Source organism: Coloeus monedula (assembly GCF_965178545.1).
Source record: "Coloeus monedula genome assembly, chromosome: 2".
NCBI lineage: Eukaryota > Metazoa > Chordata > Aves > Passeriformes > Corvidae > Coloeus > Coloeus monedula.
Window position 1 is genome coordinate 73,814,501 of NC_138782.1, and position 16,889 is coordinate 73,831,389.

Genomic DNA, 16,889 nt, shown 5'->3' on the forward strand with positions numbered 1-16,889 from the left:
TCTTTTATGTTTAAACTCTGAGACTTCTTTGCAGGAAGGCAAAGCATTAGCCATCCTGCCTGCTAGCAGAAAGCACCACAATATAGGACAGTACAGAACCTTGTCATCAAGCTCTATACCCAAATTATGTATTATCAGCAGCCCTACAGGCCCTTCCATAGCTCACACAATAATCATGATAGGTGGCTTGCCTTAAAGTTTCTGCATTTGTATTGCTCTCTTGGCTCTTGACAATGTAACACCTCCAGGAAAGAAAGTACAACGGAAGACTAACCTAGGGATTTATTTGGCAGTTTCCTCTTTATTGCCCAAGTTCAGCTCACGCGCAGAAGAACCGAGGGGGAAATCTCCCGATTATAACTCATCTCTTCCATTTGTCCTTTGACCCAGACCACAATAAAATTTGCTTTATAGCTCTAGCTTAGCTCTCCTTGGATACAAGCACGCATGAATGTTTGCCTTGGTTTCCCGACATTCACCTGTGTTGGCACCGCACAAAATGCTGAGGCAGATTTACACAAACAAACTTTTATTTGCAGAGGGTCTACTGATAATGATATATAAAGGCTCAAGCTACCTTAGGGAGAAACAAAGGACAGAGAAAATGTGATAGGCATAGGGGGAACTCTACCCAGTGGTCAGGGGGGAATCACTGATTCTTAGAACCACTTAGGTTGGAGAAGCCCTTTCATCAAGTCCAACTGCTAACCTAACGCTGCCAATTCCACGAAAAGGGGTGGCGTGATGTCCAAGGAGCCTTCTCCTGGTGCTCTCTACAGTGCAGCTGTAAAGATACAGGTTGCAATCTGTACCATGCTTCCCTTCCACTATTGCAGCCATTTCATCCTGGACCTACACCAACTCCCAGTGTACAGCTTCCACCTGCGATGGCACTAGTGCTGCCGGGAGCACAGCTGGACAACACTATTCAAGAGCTGCACGCAGATTGCTAAGGTTCATGTGCGATTCATTTAAACTCCTATGAAGTACGAATCGCTGTTTTGTCACGATAGAAATGGGGTAGGGGAGCAGGAAGAGGGCAGCCGCCGTGGCCGGAGGCCGTCCCTCCCCGAGCAGCCGGTGTGGGCCGGCTGCGAGGATCTCTCTCCACACCGCCCGCGCAGCGCGGCTCCGGGCGAGCAGCACCGACCACGTGCTCGCCGCCCGCGGGAAATGCGAGCCCGCGCGCCCCGGCCCCGCCCCCCGCCTCTCCCCCAGCCAATGAGCGGACCCAGTGGGGAGGGGGCGGCACCTCCGTGGTGACGTAAAGCGCTCGGGCAGCGCGTGACGCGCGGGAAAAGCCCCTTCCTGGGGGAGCGCCGGGTTCACGTGGGGGAGTAGCGCCGCGCCGGCGTGCTGCGGACCGTTCCATTAACCGCCGGATAGGGGGGAATAGGAAGCTGGGCGGGACCACCGCGCCGCTCCAGGAGGGGGGCGGGGCCAGCTCGGGGCGCTCCCGTGACGCGGCGCGGGGTGGGGCGGCGGCAGCGAGAGCGGTGCGGGCGGAGGGAGGCAAGGAAGCGCCGAGCGGGAGCCGCAGTCCTCTAGTTTCACCGCATCGCCACCATGGGTCGGACACTTGCGTTCCCCCTTGCCGTCGTTTCTCTCGCGTGCTGCCTCTGCGGGCTGGCCGTGATCGCAGGGACGAACGACGACAACGCGGTCGTCGGTGAGTGATTCGCGCCCTTCCCCCTCCTTTCCTCCGAGAGCTGCTGACGGGGCAGCCCCGCCCCGTGCCCGGCGCTGTGGGGAGCGGGGCGGGCTCCGCGCACTGAGCCCCGCCGGGGCCGGCCGTCCGTGCGCGCCTGGTGCCGGACCCTCCGCGGGCGGCGGGCCGGGAGCGCCGCGGAGCCGCCGGGACCCGCCCGGACCCGCCCTGCGCTCCCCCGCGGCTCGCTCGGCCCCCGCCGCTTCCTGGGCGCCGCGGCCGCAGCCCGCTGAGCTTTTGGGCCGCTGTCCCGCTTGTGCCGGTCTGGGACCCGTTATCCCGTGTGGGTACGGCCTGCGGTGCTCCCTTGGAGGGGCCGGTGCCAGGGAATTGTGCGCGGCTGCTTCTTGCACTCTTGAAACGGGTCTGGGAGCGGGGGGGGGGGGGGGAGCTTGATTCAGCCGTGTCGTTCTGTTCCTGCTGTCCCCTGTTCCTTATCCCGGTGTGAACCCCGTTACTCGTCCTGGGGATTTGTCCCCAGCTGTCCACAGCTCGGGCTCTGTGGGCTGTTTGCCAAAGTGTTTGCGGGGCCGAGAGCCGCGAAATGCGCCCGGAGCCCCAAAACGCGGAGACAACAACAAAAAAGACGAAACAAAAAGTTGTTTGGAAGTGCTTCAGCGTTCCCTGGCCGCGTTCCGTAGTGGCGCTGGGTGCAGCCGAGGGTGACGCTGCCCGGTCACCGCTGCTGCAGCCCTTATGGATTTCGTCTCCAGCCCTGCCCCGCCGGCGGGGTGCAGGCCGGCGTGGGACGCCCTGCGGGAGCCGTGGGCTGCTCCGGGACTGCTCAGCCGCGGGTTAACACGCCTCTCCGCTGCGACGGGAGAGGGCACTGTTGGGCCAGCGGAACAGACCCCTCTAGTGTTTCCTGGTTTCCTCCTCGAGTGTAAGGGGAGTATCCGAATTTAGCCTGTGCGAGAGCCAGTACAGCGGGTTTATCTTAAGAGCAACCGTCAGCTTGCCTAGGCTGAAAAGCTGAGTTCGTGGTATCAGAGTCTTCTTTTTTTTTAGTGAAGAGCAGGCGTCTGCTGATGGGGAGAGCTGGGGAACTTGCTGTTAGCCCATGTAAAAGACCCCAGGAGAGCCTTTGACAGCAGGAGGTAGCACTGGAACAACGTCTGAGACCTTGCCACAGGTTCTGAAGTTAACAGCTCATTGATGAAAACTCCTGATCCTTTACTCTGGCAAATCTGGTCCTCCGCTGTTAGTCTGGGAAAGCTGGTTTTGAAACTAAATTAGAAGTCCTAGTGTACCTGGTATAAGCTGGCTCTGTCTACTGTCTTCCTGTCTTAACAGATGTACTGTGCTAAATTTTCCACATGCCAGTGGGGAATCTACTAAAGTGAAGGTTATTCATTTGTCAGAGGCCGTTGAGTAGGCTGTGATCATTCCTCAGATGTATACCCACAATAATTGGCTGACTTTTTTTCCTCTGATTTTTTTTTTCTCCTGAAATCAGTTATGAGAAACAGTCATGTAGCTCTTGAAGTGCCTTTAGTGCTACCTTCCTGAAGGCAATCCTCACCCATGCAAACCCCCAAAGGGCTTTTCATATCTTCTTATGTGGAAGGGAAGAAATAGTGCCAGCCTTTCTGAGCTGGTCCTACCATAACCGAGAAAAGCGCTGGATAGATTCAGTCTTAAGTCGGATTGTCAGAATACTGAAGTTAGTTAATATGTTTGTAGTTGTTACTTGAGAGGTAAATGAGTGTGCCAAAGACCTGTGGATAGCAGCGTTCCTTTCTTGGAGAAAAGTGGAAGGTCACCCCAAGGTGCCTGGAGTGGGTGGGTATGATGTACAATGTGTTGGAGAGCATGCAACAGAAGGAGTTGTGGGTTGTATGTGGGTTTTCCGAGTATGATGGCTGTATGAGTAAGTCTTAATTAAAACTAATGTGGTAAAACTGTAGATTGGTAGAAGATCTTACTTGATCCAGTTAGAGGATGTGTTGTCATTGTGGTTTTAAGGTAACAATGTTTGTCTGAGATTGTTGTACAAAAGCAGCTGGACTGGTTAGATTGCTGGCTTCTGCTGTGAGCAAAATACAAATAGATTGGCCTTTTTTTTCTGCTCTCTTTTTGTGCATGTGTACATTAATTTCTCCAGGTTCTTGTCTTTATTTCCCCTACTTTGATTGCTTTCTACTGTAGGATTATTTATAGCTGCCTGTATTACCTAAAGGAAAAATGTAATCAAAAGGAAACAAGCACTTACCATCTGAGGCTTCAATGAACTGCAAAATTAATTTAGTGGACTTTGGTATCTTCACTAGTGTGGTGTATGCTCTATTACCTGAGTTTACTGTAATTAGAGGTTGCAGGGGCAAAATCGTGGTATGAATATGGGATCTGGTTTCAGAGTATCTGTAGTATCTGGAGGGAAATGTATTTATTTCTTGTCAAAAACATTCATAAGTTGTAGCTTTCAGTTGTAGTTTGTTCAGTGAAGAAGATTGTGCCTTAACCTGGGAGATGTACATATGGAAGGGTACAGATCTACTATTTGTTTCTGTGGGCAGAGTTGCTCTCTTGATAGTGTTCTAATCAATGGGGTTTTTTTTTCCGTTTTAGACATCTGTGGAAACTTTTCTGACTGCAACTCCTGTATTATTAAGACAAATGCAGAAGGCTGCCGGTGGATCAAATGTAATGGTAAGGAGGGCTGTGCAGTACAGATCCTTACTCTGCCAAGGTTAAGGAAACTTCCCTGTCTGACCCTTCAGGAGACTCTGGCAGTCAAACTCGCATCACCAGAGACTTTCACTGCCAGGACCAAGGCCCGTTTGCAGTGGGTGGCTCCAGTGACCTGACAGGTGCCTGGCTTGGCTCCCTTCACACCCCCTCACACCCAGTCAGACCAGGTTTCTTTACCAGTTCAGCCCCAGGTTTCCCCTTGCAGAGTCTCAGATGTCTTGTTCTATAAAACAATTTATTCACAGTGCAATAACCAGCTCAAGCTGGTGCATCCGAGGACGACTCCCCAACAGAGGAATCCATGGGCTTTTATACCCTCACAGTCTGTGGGCTAAAGTCTGGGATCGTCAGCCCCTGCCATGTCTCTGTCCAGTCACCTGGCTGGGCCACAGGTCCTCGTGTTCTTTGTTATGTAAATGGTCTGCAGATCCCAGCCTTGTGCCTCTCCTGCCCTCCAGAGCTCAACCTGCAGCTCTCACTGCCACTGCTCACTAAGCTACCTGCACTGAATGGGTTCCTTAACACCATGCAGAACCTTACACTTCACCTACACTGATGTTGTTTACAACCTAATGAAGCATTAACATGAGTCCTACCTGTCTTCACCTGAGAACTTGAAATATGTAACATGTTCAAAATATTCCCAGATTTTTAAGGCTTCTGATTTAAATCTGTGCTTTTGATAAGCTTATGTTTTCCAGGTGGTTCAGAATGTTTTTAGGACAAACAAGTCACTTGTGTTTGCTGTTAGGGAGTCTCAGGTGGATCCTGAGATGCAGGCACAGCTCTGTGCTTCAGTCCTTTTTGAGGTTTTGTCATGGGCCTGCTGGTTGCAACCGCTACTCCTGAACTGAAGTGCAATAAGCAAGAGGAATTCATTAAATAAGAGTGGTTAACAGCAGTGTTCATAAAACTGAGAATTGCACCCCACTGAAGGGAGCATAACAGAGCCAAAGAACCATTAGATGGTCTCAGTTAGAGCCTTGTTTTTCCCATTGCAGGTGAATTGGATGTAACTACATTTAGGTGACCTCTGGTACTCAGTCCTGGAAGACAGGAAGTTGCTGTTGACAAAATCAGACAGATTACATAAGCACTCCTCATGTGGATTATTAGTACTTCTTACATGAGGTAGAAACAGAATGGTTTAACTGTTGTAGTGTTTTTTGTACCACTTGATTGTAGATGACCAAGAAATGTTATATGTGAAGGCTAGGATGCATTGGAACTAATGAAATCAATTTTGGGTGGAGCTTGCCCTTCAAGAAGCTATTTCTCTAGTTCTGCATGTGGTGTTGAACCACCAGGCACATCCTGCAAAAACCCAACAGATCTGTGCAACTTTTTTTAAGGGAGAAGGATATGCAGGCAGAGAATAAGAAACTGACATCTTCAACAATTTCAAGGTCAAGGACCTGTTTGAAAAGCTGGAACAAAGTTTTGCTTGGATGTAGAATTTTTTAAGACAGTAGGATATTTTTTTAATGATGCTGCCATAGACATGCAAAATGTTTAACTTGGAAAATGCCACAAAATAGTAGAAACACTGTTTGATTTTATCAGCTATGAAGAAAAAACATCAAACAGTAGTGGTACAGCAAAATGGTGCATAATTGTGTGTTGTAAATATTGCCTAAGTGTTCAGTGGGGGAGTAACTGTAGTGAAAGAAAACACTAAAACTTCTTTTATTAGTAGTATAATACTGAAGTCCTGTATATTAAAGTGTCTTTAATGTTATCTTGGCTAGCAGATGGTGTTTAGTTTGTCCTACGAACAGCTTATCAGTATTTAGGAACAGTGTCTCAAGCACCTTAGACTTCATCTACTGTAAAATATCTTATCTCTTCTTTTCTGACAGGAAACGAAAGCAATATGTGTGTCAGTGAAACAGCAAAACTGACAGAGTATGGACAATGTAAAGTTGAAACACAGTGTTCATGTAAGTGTTTAGATACTCAGATTTCATGTGGTTTAATGTGAAGCAGTTGTGTTTAGAACTCCTTTGTCTGTTGTCCTTTTGTTGATATGCCTTCTACAATTTACATAAGCCTGTACAAGTATGTAAATAAGCCCTTTGCTTCCTGTTTAAAGGTATGATATGTGATACTAAAATACACAATTCCATTGTGCCTTCAGTTAACTGCTTACTGTTGCTGTTTTGGGAAGCCTGACACTCGTCTGGCTACCACCTTGGTTTCTTAGATTAAAATAGGTGTTTCTTGTTAGATACAGCATATCTTAAGGAATTTGTCAGTGTCTTCAAGGCAGTAAGCTGCATATTGAACAAAAAATGTCACCTGCTAAGTCATCTGAGATGCAGTAAATAGGAAAAGCTTACGAACCTTCCAGTTTTAATTGTTAACTAGCACAAGTCTTCATGCAGTTCTGAAATAAAGAGTCTGGGATATAGAACTGCGTAAGATAAGTCCTTCATGCCAGGAGTGTGCTCAGTTACATATCTGCTTCGGACTTTTGTGCTTCCTGTGCAAAGCAGTTTTGCAGGATATGAATAATTTAGATAAGGTCTTGAATTTCACTTATGTGAAAGCCCCCAAATTTTAGTTTTTCTGAATGCTGATAAGAAATAGACTTTAAAATAGGATTTTCTGGTTTTAAAATCTAGAACAGCAAATGAAAACTCTGAATAATCTTGTCTAGATGAATTCAACAGTTCTGCTAAAGAGGCTGGCTCCACCAACAGAGTTGAAGCTTCCACGCTGCTTTGGGCTGTCTTGTGGCGGTGACAGCCAGTCAGAAATAATTCCTTTTGACTTGCACTTGTGTGTTGTTTCTAAAATTGTAACAATCACCTCTTAATCAGGAGTGCTGAAAGAACCGTTTTTTAGTGCTTTCCAAAGAGAGCATGCTGTTAAACTGCCTTATTGTGTACCTAAGAAGTGTTTCTACAATCTGTTCCTGTTAAACTTTTGGTGACATTATCAGGTTGTTGTGTTTAACTTCTGCAAATTCAGGGAAGCAAATCGTCACCCTTAGTAGGGGGTCTTTGTAGGTGTGAGAGAAATCTGTATACCTTACTAATTCTCAATTGTTTTGGCTCAACACTGCCTCAAGGGAGTCACATGGGAAGAAGGTGGCCTTAAACTACAGAGATGCAAGTGGTAGCCAAGAGAATGTAGATTCTGATATATCCAACCTATCTCTGTAGAAACAGTCAGCTCTGATTTCCTACCATGCTGAATTATGTTCAAGATGTAAATGACCACACTTGAATGAGCCTGAGCATTAAAGGCTTCTGGAGATCCTGCTTTTTCAGCAGGAGGCTTGCTGATGTATCAGTTTAGATAAGCTGTCTATGTGTGATTAACTGATAGCACAGTAAGTTGCAGGAGGCTTCACAGTTCTGTGTCCTTGCAGGTTGTGAGGGGTTTTTTTTCCTGAAGCTGACAGCACCTACATCCAACAACAACTCTCAGAACAGGAACTGCAGCTAAACTTTCAAACTGTTTATTGGTTTTCCCTCCATTCTGATTCAATTGTCTAACAAACTCTGATTTGTAGTTGAACTTGATAGCTCAGGTTCAGTCTCAGTTGCAGTGAGGTTGGGAAGCGGTACTCTATACCTAGTGTTCTCCTGTGTAAAGCATGCACAGTTCCTGCTTGGACAGGAGGGTTCTTCTCACTCAGGTTTGCTTTGAGGAATCTTGAGTTGCCAGTTGAACACTGGCTTTATTGGGCTGCCTGTGACAAGACTTTTCATGTATTCACTCATGCAACTTTTGATGTTAGTATGGTGGATTCAAAAGCTTTGTAATTTCAAACTAAAACTACAGTAGAACTCAGTGCTGTATGAAATTCCTAAAGCTGTGCCTGCTGATGTTGTTTTGTTGGATTGGTTTTTAGTTAAATACCATCGTTAATCTCTCTAATGTAACTCTTTATTTTTTCATAGCTCCTGCAGTTTCTTCTCCTAAGAGTGTTTCTTCTACCACTGTACCACCTGCCACTGCCACTGTACCACCTACCAATGCAACCACAGCATCTTCCAATGCAACCACAGCATCTTCCAATGTAACCACGGCATCTTCCAATGTGACTTCCAATGCCACCACAACCAGTTCTGCCACCACAGCTCATACTCCTATAGGTATGTAGTGGGTTCAGTTTGTAACTGGGCAGAAACACCAATTAGAGTGTAGTGGTTAGGTCCAAAATACTCATTACGTACTTATTTACCTTCTGTGAGATAAGATTTAGGAGAAAGCAAAGCAGGCACAAAACTTAAAAAGAATATAAAGAAGTTTATTAACAGATCTAAAAGGAAGAAAAAAAAAACAGACCACACTTTCAGAACTCTTCTCCTCCCCCCACCTTTCTCCGTTCACCCACTGACAATGTAAAAAGACAAACCTTGAGATTTTCAGTCAGTTTACCACTTCTATAATAACCTTTTTCAGTTCACTTAGGGAGAGGAGTCTCTCTTGCTCATGCTGTGGAGACATCTCCACAAGAAGTTCTCTCATGGCTTCAGTATCATGAGACAGCCGCCCGGGTTGGTTCTCTGCTCGCATGTGAGTCCCTGCCCCTGACTTGCAGCTTTCCCCACAACTGCTTTCGAGGGTCCAATCTTGAGCTACTGGGGTACCATTTTAAGGTTGAGCTGTTCAAAAACAAAGGTTCTCTTCACCCATCTGTGGGAGCATCTTTATCTCTAGGAATAGAGGCCCTCCCTCTTCCCTGGGAGAAAAAGGGTCCTCATCATCTTCATCTCTAGGACTATCTCTGGGAGCATCTCTAGGAACTTAGGTCTTCTCCTTCCAATTTGGAGCAGGAGTCCTCATTGCTTCCATCTCTCCCTGTTCAAACTTCTCATGAAATTACAGCTGCTTCAGCATTTGCTTATTCCAGCACAGGTGCTTTTGCTCACAAGTACAAGTTGAATGCTCCACCCCTCATGCTTTCATGAAATTACAACAGGTACTCTGATATATCACAGTACATCACCACCATAGCTTTACAACAGAATTTCAGCTTTAAGCATCTCCTCTTTCTCCTTCCTCAGGTTTTCAGCTCTTCATAGCACTAAAAGGGTTAATCTCACTCGGGCCTTTCAGCTGGAATTTTGCTTATCGCTGTTGGTCACATGATCTTTGCCGGGGCAGCTTCAGCTGAATCTTGGCCGCACTGGAGAGGGGAGGGGCCACTCTGTCTGCACGTAGCAGGGCAGGGGGCTGTGGGTGGAACAGGGCCCATCGGCTCCAGGATGGCTGTGGCCCGGCCCAGCCCCACTGGGCTGCATGGGTTGAGCCCAGTTACCTGTCCCAAGGCAGGAGGCAAGAGAGAGCTTCCCCGGGGTTTGTCCATTCTTAAATGTGGACCACAGAGGCAGTCAAAATTTAAGTGGCTTAAAAAATTGTCCATATTCAAACTGGCCAGCTGATAGATTCTGTCAGGTCATAGAGGAAGCTGTAAGCACCCCTTTGCAAGAACATCACTTCTGCAGCTATGCTTACCCATGACAAGGTAATACAGTAGCACTGAACTCAGAAGGGCAGCAAACTAGGAACTGGTGAATGAAATGAAAGACAGGGGCTTCTTCCACAGTTCATTGTAGTAGCTTGACTACTAAACATCTGATGTGCAGAATGCATAAATGGTTCCAAGGTCTGGAAGAAGTGGATTTTAGAAAACTCATAATTATGTTGGCAGGAAGCATTTTCTCTGTTAAAAATTGACTCAGTTGTAATTGAATTGATAATTTCTGCTAATCATGAATTCTTAGAAGTTTGGGGGTTTATTGTTCAAAAATTTCTATGCCATCTCTACAATGAAATTCTTAAAAATCATCTAATTTTTAAATCTTGCTGATCAAGGGAGCTGGGAGATGACAAGTTGGTACTTGATTAGGCTCAGAACAGCCTAATGTACAGCAGCTTTGAGTAAACCCACAAATGTTGACACTTGTCCCAGGCACATAGTGAAATACTGATTAATTTTAAGTAATACTAATCTTTAGGGAAGTGGGGAGAGGTCAGACACCCAGCTTGTGTGGTTTGATAATGAAAGTTCTTAGGAGACAGTTTTGGTTTAGGTGAGTGGTTTTATTCCAGTGATGGCATTCACAGTTAGTGTTTTGAGGACAAGAGAAGAAAGAGTGTGTATCTCCTGTCTAGAGGTATTACATTAAGTACTTTCTTAGTACAATTAATACTAACTGATTGTAATGGCTGCTTAATTAAAGTCCTTTGCCTTGATGCAGATTCTTGATTGTCTTGAAGCAGATCTCTTGATTCTTGTTCAAGTACCAGCATTTATATGAGCGCTTGAAAGAAAAGTCCTTTTGTCTGAGCAAAGAATCACTGATCTGTGGAGAAACTTGAAATATTTGGATACCAATAGTATGCAAGTTTGAAAATAATCCTTATTGCAGAAACTTGGCTTAGCGCAGTTCAGCACCTAAATTTTGTGGGATACAGTCTGAGGGCAAAGCTTGTCCTTGTTAAAGCAAAACAGGAAAAATCAATTGTGTAGGAACTTTAGTGCTTGTGAACTTTGCTATTGAAGTTTATGGTGTGTACATACTGTCTTTTCTCAAACAGCCAATGTCACCAATGCAACTACTCATGCTCCTGTGCCTAAAACTACCATGACTTCAGCTACCACAACACCCACAACTGCAGGTAACTGTTACTACTACCATAATTAAAGCATAGAATACTTAGAAGTCAGTGTCACTTTAAAAGTGTTACCTTGAAAGACTCACCAAGTGACAACATGAAAGTAGCATTGGTGTATCTGGTGCTGTCACTTCTAACATTATGACAAGTCTAATTTTGTTAAGGTCATGTATGCGAGTAGCAAGGTTGTATAGCCTGAGAAATAGAGCTAATTGGTGAGATATAAAAAGTCAGAAACATGTTGGTCAAATGAGATCAGCTGGATGATTTTCATAGTGTGGTTGGCAGTCACTTGTTAACTCCCCTGTCTTTGGGAGGTGGTATTTTGTTTTTGCAGCATAATAATGAGATGCTTTTTTTTTTTTGTTAAGTGAAACTTGGCTGCAGTGATGGGAATAAGCTGAAATATTTTATTTCCAAGTCAGTCCTAAACATGCCATTTAATGAAAAGCTCTCGAAAAGTAAAGCTCTTTAAAACTACCCATCAATAGATGGCTGTTACTTCCAGACTTGTGTTTGTTGTGACTTCAGCTGTTTTTTTAAGCCTAACTCTTGGGGTAAAGTACAGTAGATGGAAGACAACAATTTATTTTAAATTTAAGGGGGGGAAAAAAAAAAACAACAACAAACTAGAGCAAGGAGTAGAAACTGGAAAACGTGTCTTGAATGTGAGCATATCAATAATATATTCTATGTAAAGGAGGAAGGCTTTGGCTTTTTCAAGTACAAATAAAGTCCAGCTGGTTATTGCTCAGTATTGAAGTCCAGAGCAGTTTGTCTATAAATAGCTCTAGCCTTTAACAAACAGCATTTAATCAGAATTTCAATACCACTAATCTAAATGCCGATGCTGGCTTTACTTTGATTATTTTTTGTTTTCTTATTGGTGTTTTGATGCTTTGAGTAATCCTAATACAAAGAATACAGCACTAAAATTTGTAAAACTGTTGTGAGCATTGTGCACTTAAAATTTCTATTTTGGTGTTCAGCAGGTTCAAGTACTACTGTGGCTCCTGTACCTGTTCCACGCAAATCTACGTTTGATGCTGCAAGTTTCATAGGTGGAATTGTGCTTGTTCTGGGTCTGCAGGCTGTTATTTTCTTTCTGTACAAATTCTGCAGATCTAAAGACCGAAATTACCACACACTTTAGGACCTGCCCCGTGGTAATGGACTAGTAGCCCAACACCTGTAGTTCACTGAACCAAAATATTTTCTGTTGCTCATGGAAGACAGCAGTTCATAATATCCTTTAAATCTCTAAAAGAAGACTTTAAATGAATATTTTTGCAACATTATACTTGGCAAGAAGTGATATGAATCTCTTCAACAGGATTACTTGCAATATGCTGCATGGGTTCTAATGGCTGTTTTATTTTCCTTTAGTGGCTGCTGATGTGGGACTTTTCTTGATATGCCAAATGTAGAATGTTCCGAGATTCTTATTCAGTGGCAACACTGTCCAGTAGACAATCTTAAAATGACTTATTCTGAAGGCTAATTTAAACAACATCTGATACAGTATCCCTTCAGTTTTATCAAGATGTGAATTATTGGTGACTGATTTCAGGGAGTGAAATACCATTTATAGTAGCTTTTGGCTCTTACAGTGTGTTGCTAGACAGATGGATAAAATGTAGAATTAGATAATGTCTTAACAGAATAACATAACCCTTTTTTTTTTTTTCCCCCAAGAATAAAAGTATAAAAGTTGCCTCATAAAATACTTCATTCCCAACAGAATTCCTATGCCATTTCCAGTTAATGTTGAGGGTGGATGTAGGAATAATCCTTCTAATGGGGAAATAAATATTAGTGCCTTAAAAGACTAAATTTCAGTAGGCTGTGTGTCCCAGCTATCTCAAAGATAAATAAAACTTTTAATATTAGCTTTATGTAGGAATATAGAATACATGTGACTTGAGCATTCCAGTTAAAAAAAAAAAAATCCCTGGAATAACTGTCCCTTAGTGATTTTGGTTTAGAGTGAGGAGTATGGTACAGCGATGTTCAGTTACAAACAGAAGCTTTGACTCGTTTAGCTTTTGTTCTGGCCTGCAAAGACCAACCATAAAACTAGTGATATAATTCAGTTCACTCCCTGTCCAAAAAGGCAACAACTCACATTTATACTTGAAATACTGATGTTTGGGAAATCCTGATGTTTTTGTCATTCAAACAGTTTTTAAACTCGTTGCAATTAATTTCAAGAGTTTGGGTTGTTGTTTTTTTCTTTATTACCCTCCTGTATGTCTGCTTACTGAAGGAGCAATTAAGGGTCACTCAGAGGATCTGCTGATTTGATACTAGTCAGGATTGCTGTAACCCTGGGACTGCAGGCTACACCTTTTTTCTTTCCCCTCCCCACCTCCTGGCTTCAGGTTTGTGTCACCCTGCAGTGAACTGCTTGAGGACAAATAGTTTAGGGTTCTTTTTTTCCGTTGGCTGGATCAGCCATGTGATCTGAGTGTCAAAGGTACGTCATCTCCAACACAGACTGACTTGAGCACCTGTGAAAATAAACCCACAGGAAAAATGGAAATAGAGATAAAATCAAGTGGTGAAGGTAGCACATAATGATATCCCTCAATTATCAGTTTTGGGATAATCTGTAGTACTGTCTTACTGTTCTGACTTGACTGGATTTGGCACCCAATACAAAAATAGCATTGATAGCAGATAATAGTCATGGCAGTGGAACTTGAATTACGAAGCAAATTAAGTGCACTTCAGTTGGACTCCTCAAGCGTATAGTGTTGCTTCTTTGTGTTCATCTAGTTTGAATGACATTGTTTCTATTGTGCTGCATAGAAAACTCAAATTGCTACAAAATGCAGAGGTTACTCACCAGTACTGTACATTTAAGTTCATTAGCTTTTGGTTTTCTAAACAAAACTAAGACAATCAGCTCAGGTTTATGAAAACAGCAGTGAGCAGCCAGTTTTCAGCAACAGTATGTGTGTGAGTTAGATGGTATATCCTTGGCCTTATTGTGAAATCACTTAAATCAGTCTTTTCCCTATCTAATAACTATTTTACTACATTTATTTCTTCAAAATAAATGCATGAGCTTGTATCCTGTGCTTTGAAGTGAACAAAATACTCTTTTGAAATATGACAGTTTGCCTTTAGCTCAGCGAAGCAAACTATACCTAGTATACAATTTTTGGCCTCAAAGGGCTATTTTGGGACACTTGCAGAAAAGTCCTATAGAACACTTCATAGCATGGAAAACATTGCCACAAAAAAGTTGCTCTGTAAAACGTTGCTGAAATGCTTATTCATGAGCTTTGCTAATCCTGATTTAGGTTGCTGATAAAGTATGCTGGTAAAGCAAACTGAAAGTAATGTTTAAAGTGCCTTAAAATTGCTTACTTGTTTGCCTCAAATTTTGTTTAAAAGGGTAGAAGGATACCTTGCCTTAGTTACTAAATTTGTTGTGGTGCCAGCAATTGCTATTTTCCAAAACTTTAAGAAACCCAGGATCTCTGGCATGTACAAATGCCTATCTGAAAAACTCAAGCTTTATCAATTTAATCACGTTCCAGAAGGCCTGCACTACACACCACTTGCTCATTAGCCTTGCCAGCAAGGTGTAATTCCACAGTTCAGAGTTGTGGCTTGGCTTGTTTCCCTTTTAGTTGTTTGGTGGGAGGGGAGGCTGGGTTATACATCTTCACCATGTGCTTGGCTGCCTCACTGTCGAAAGTAGTTACTCCTTCGTGAAATGGCAGTATCAACTGATCTGTGCTGTGTACTAGCAAAAAACCTGAAGTAACAACTTGCAGTTTTTCTTGGCCTTGTGTTTTGAAGTGGAAGGTAGCTCATAGATCTGTAGTTGTACTTGCCCCTAAATCAGTTTTAGGCACTGAATTGTAGTGACTCTTCAAGTTATCTGGCTTTTTCTTGGAGCCAACTTGTGCAAGTATCAAGGTGTTACCTTATGAATGTTCTCTGCAAGTGTTGCTGTAAAAGTTTGTATTTTGTCTTCAGTGGAAGAAAACTGAAGCAGTTGTAATTGCAGAACCAAATTGATAAATAAAATCTGTTGAATGGAATTTTACTTGTGAACTTTCTTTAATGTGCGCAATCCCCAAGAGGAGTGTCTGCTTGCTGACTTGGAGATGAGCTGTTTCCCATGGGAATTGAGAAATACTAAGGGAAAGAGGAAGAATGCCAGGTTTGAAGACTTAGCTCCCCTAAATACAGTATTAACTTTGCATTTAACAATACTGATTCAGATTTAGAATTACCTCAAAAAGAATTTTCGTTCAGCTCATCTTTTTCCATGTTAGCCTAACTCTTGTTTTCCACTTAAAGCCAAAGAGGAGCAAAGTCTGCATTAAGCATTACACTTGTAACAACCTGTGAGGCTTAATCCTCTGCTTTCTAACAGCAAAGTTTCTAATACTGGATGTCAGGTGGAAGAGGGGCTGCTGTCTGTGCTTGCACAGAGGCTGGTAGAACTTCCATGAAAAAGGTATTGCTCTGAGCCTTATTTCTTTTCTAATTGCATAGAGCCATGGGGTGGTTGCGATTGACAGGGACTTTAAGGATCATCTAGTTTCAACTCCTCTGTCCTGGGCAGGGACATCTTCCACTAGACCAGGTTGCTCCAAGGCCAGGTTGGATGGAGCTTTAACATTTCCAGGGATGGGGTATCCACAGCTGCTCTGGGCAACCTCTAGTCTTGCTCCAACAGGTCTGATGGGTGCAGTACTCCAGGTGGGTTCTCACAAGAGTGGAGTGGAGAGCAAAAATCACCTTCCATGACCTGCTGATCACACTTTGCTTGATGCAGCCCCAGTTGTTCTGGGCTGTGAGTGCACATTGCCAGCTCATGTTGGGCTTCTCATTGACCAAAACCTCCAGGTTCTTCTCAGTGCTGCTGTTGGTCCATTCACTCCCCAGCCTCTATTTCTGTTTGGGATTGCACTGACCCAGGTGCAGGACCTTGCACTTGGCCCTGTTGAGTTTCATGAGGTTTGCACAGTCCCACCTCTCAAACCTGCCCGAGTCCCTCTGGATGACATCCCTGCCCTCCAGCGTGTCCACTGCACCCCTCAGCTTGGTGTCATTGGCAAACTTGCTGAGGGTGTCCTTGGTCCCACTGTCCGTGTCACCAACAAAGAAATTGAACAGCGCTGGTCCCAGTACTGAGCCCTGAGGTCACCACTCGTCACTGGTCTCCCCTTGGATGCTGAGCCATTGACTGCAACTCTGAGTGTGGCCATCCAGCCACTTCCTTATCCACCAAGTGGTCTGTCTGTCAAATCCATGTCTCTCCAGTTCAGAGACAAGGATGTCATGCAGGACAATGTCAAGTACTTTGCACAGGTCAAGGTAGATGATGTCTGTCACTCTTCCTTCATCCACCAATGCTGTAACCCCGTTGTGGAAAGCCACCAGATTGATCAGGCATGATTTGTCCATAGTGAGGCTATGTTGGCTGTCACCAATTGCCTCTTTATTTTCTGTGTGCTTCAGCAGAGATTCCAGGTGGATCTGCTCCATCTTCTTGCCAGGCACCAAGGTGGCACTGACTGGCCTAGAGTTCCTTGGGTCTTCCCTTTTATTTTTTGTTTTCAAAAGTGGGGTTACATTTCCCCTTTTTCAGTCAGTGGAAACTAATCTGGACTACCATGACTTCTCAAATATGATGCATTGCAGCTTCATCTTCCAGTTCCCTCAGTCCCCACATGCCAGAGAATTTGTCAGTATGCTTGAGCAAGAGAACAGAGGGTGTGCAGTTCTGTGGTTGCTGACTGACTAAAATGATAACCAGCTCTGGGGGAAGAAACCTCAGTTTTTCATCATGACCTTGATGCTTATCTGGGTAGTGTATCAAGTATGA

The 16,889-nt window shown here is 44.1% G+C and overlaps 1 protein-coding gene across 2 annotated transcripts; it reads left to right on the plus strand.

The window, feature by feature from the left end:
* Window positions 1-1,481: 1,481 nt before the first annotated feature.
* Window positions 1,482-15,093, plus strand: CD164 (CD164 molecule). Of its 2 annotated transcripts, none has more exons than XM_082302180.1 (6): window positions 1,482-1,669; window positions 4,277-4,357; window positions 6,259-6,339; window positions 8,311-8,505; window positions 10,958-11,038; window positions 12,025-15,093. In XM_082302180.1, exons 1-6 carry the CDS (start codon window positions 1,567-1,569, stop codon window positions 12,186-12,188), a joined length of 705 nt encoding a protein of 234 aa, XP_082158306.1. In that variant the 5' UTR covers window positions 1,482-1,566; the 3' UTR covers window positions 12,189-15,093. The 2 variants fall into 2 exon arrangements, with proteins under 2 accessions (XP_082158306.1, XP_082158307.1); XM_082302181.1 differs by having other exon boundaries at window positions 12,028-15,093.
* Window positions 15,094-16,889: the final 1,796 nt, after the last annotated feature.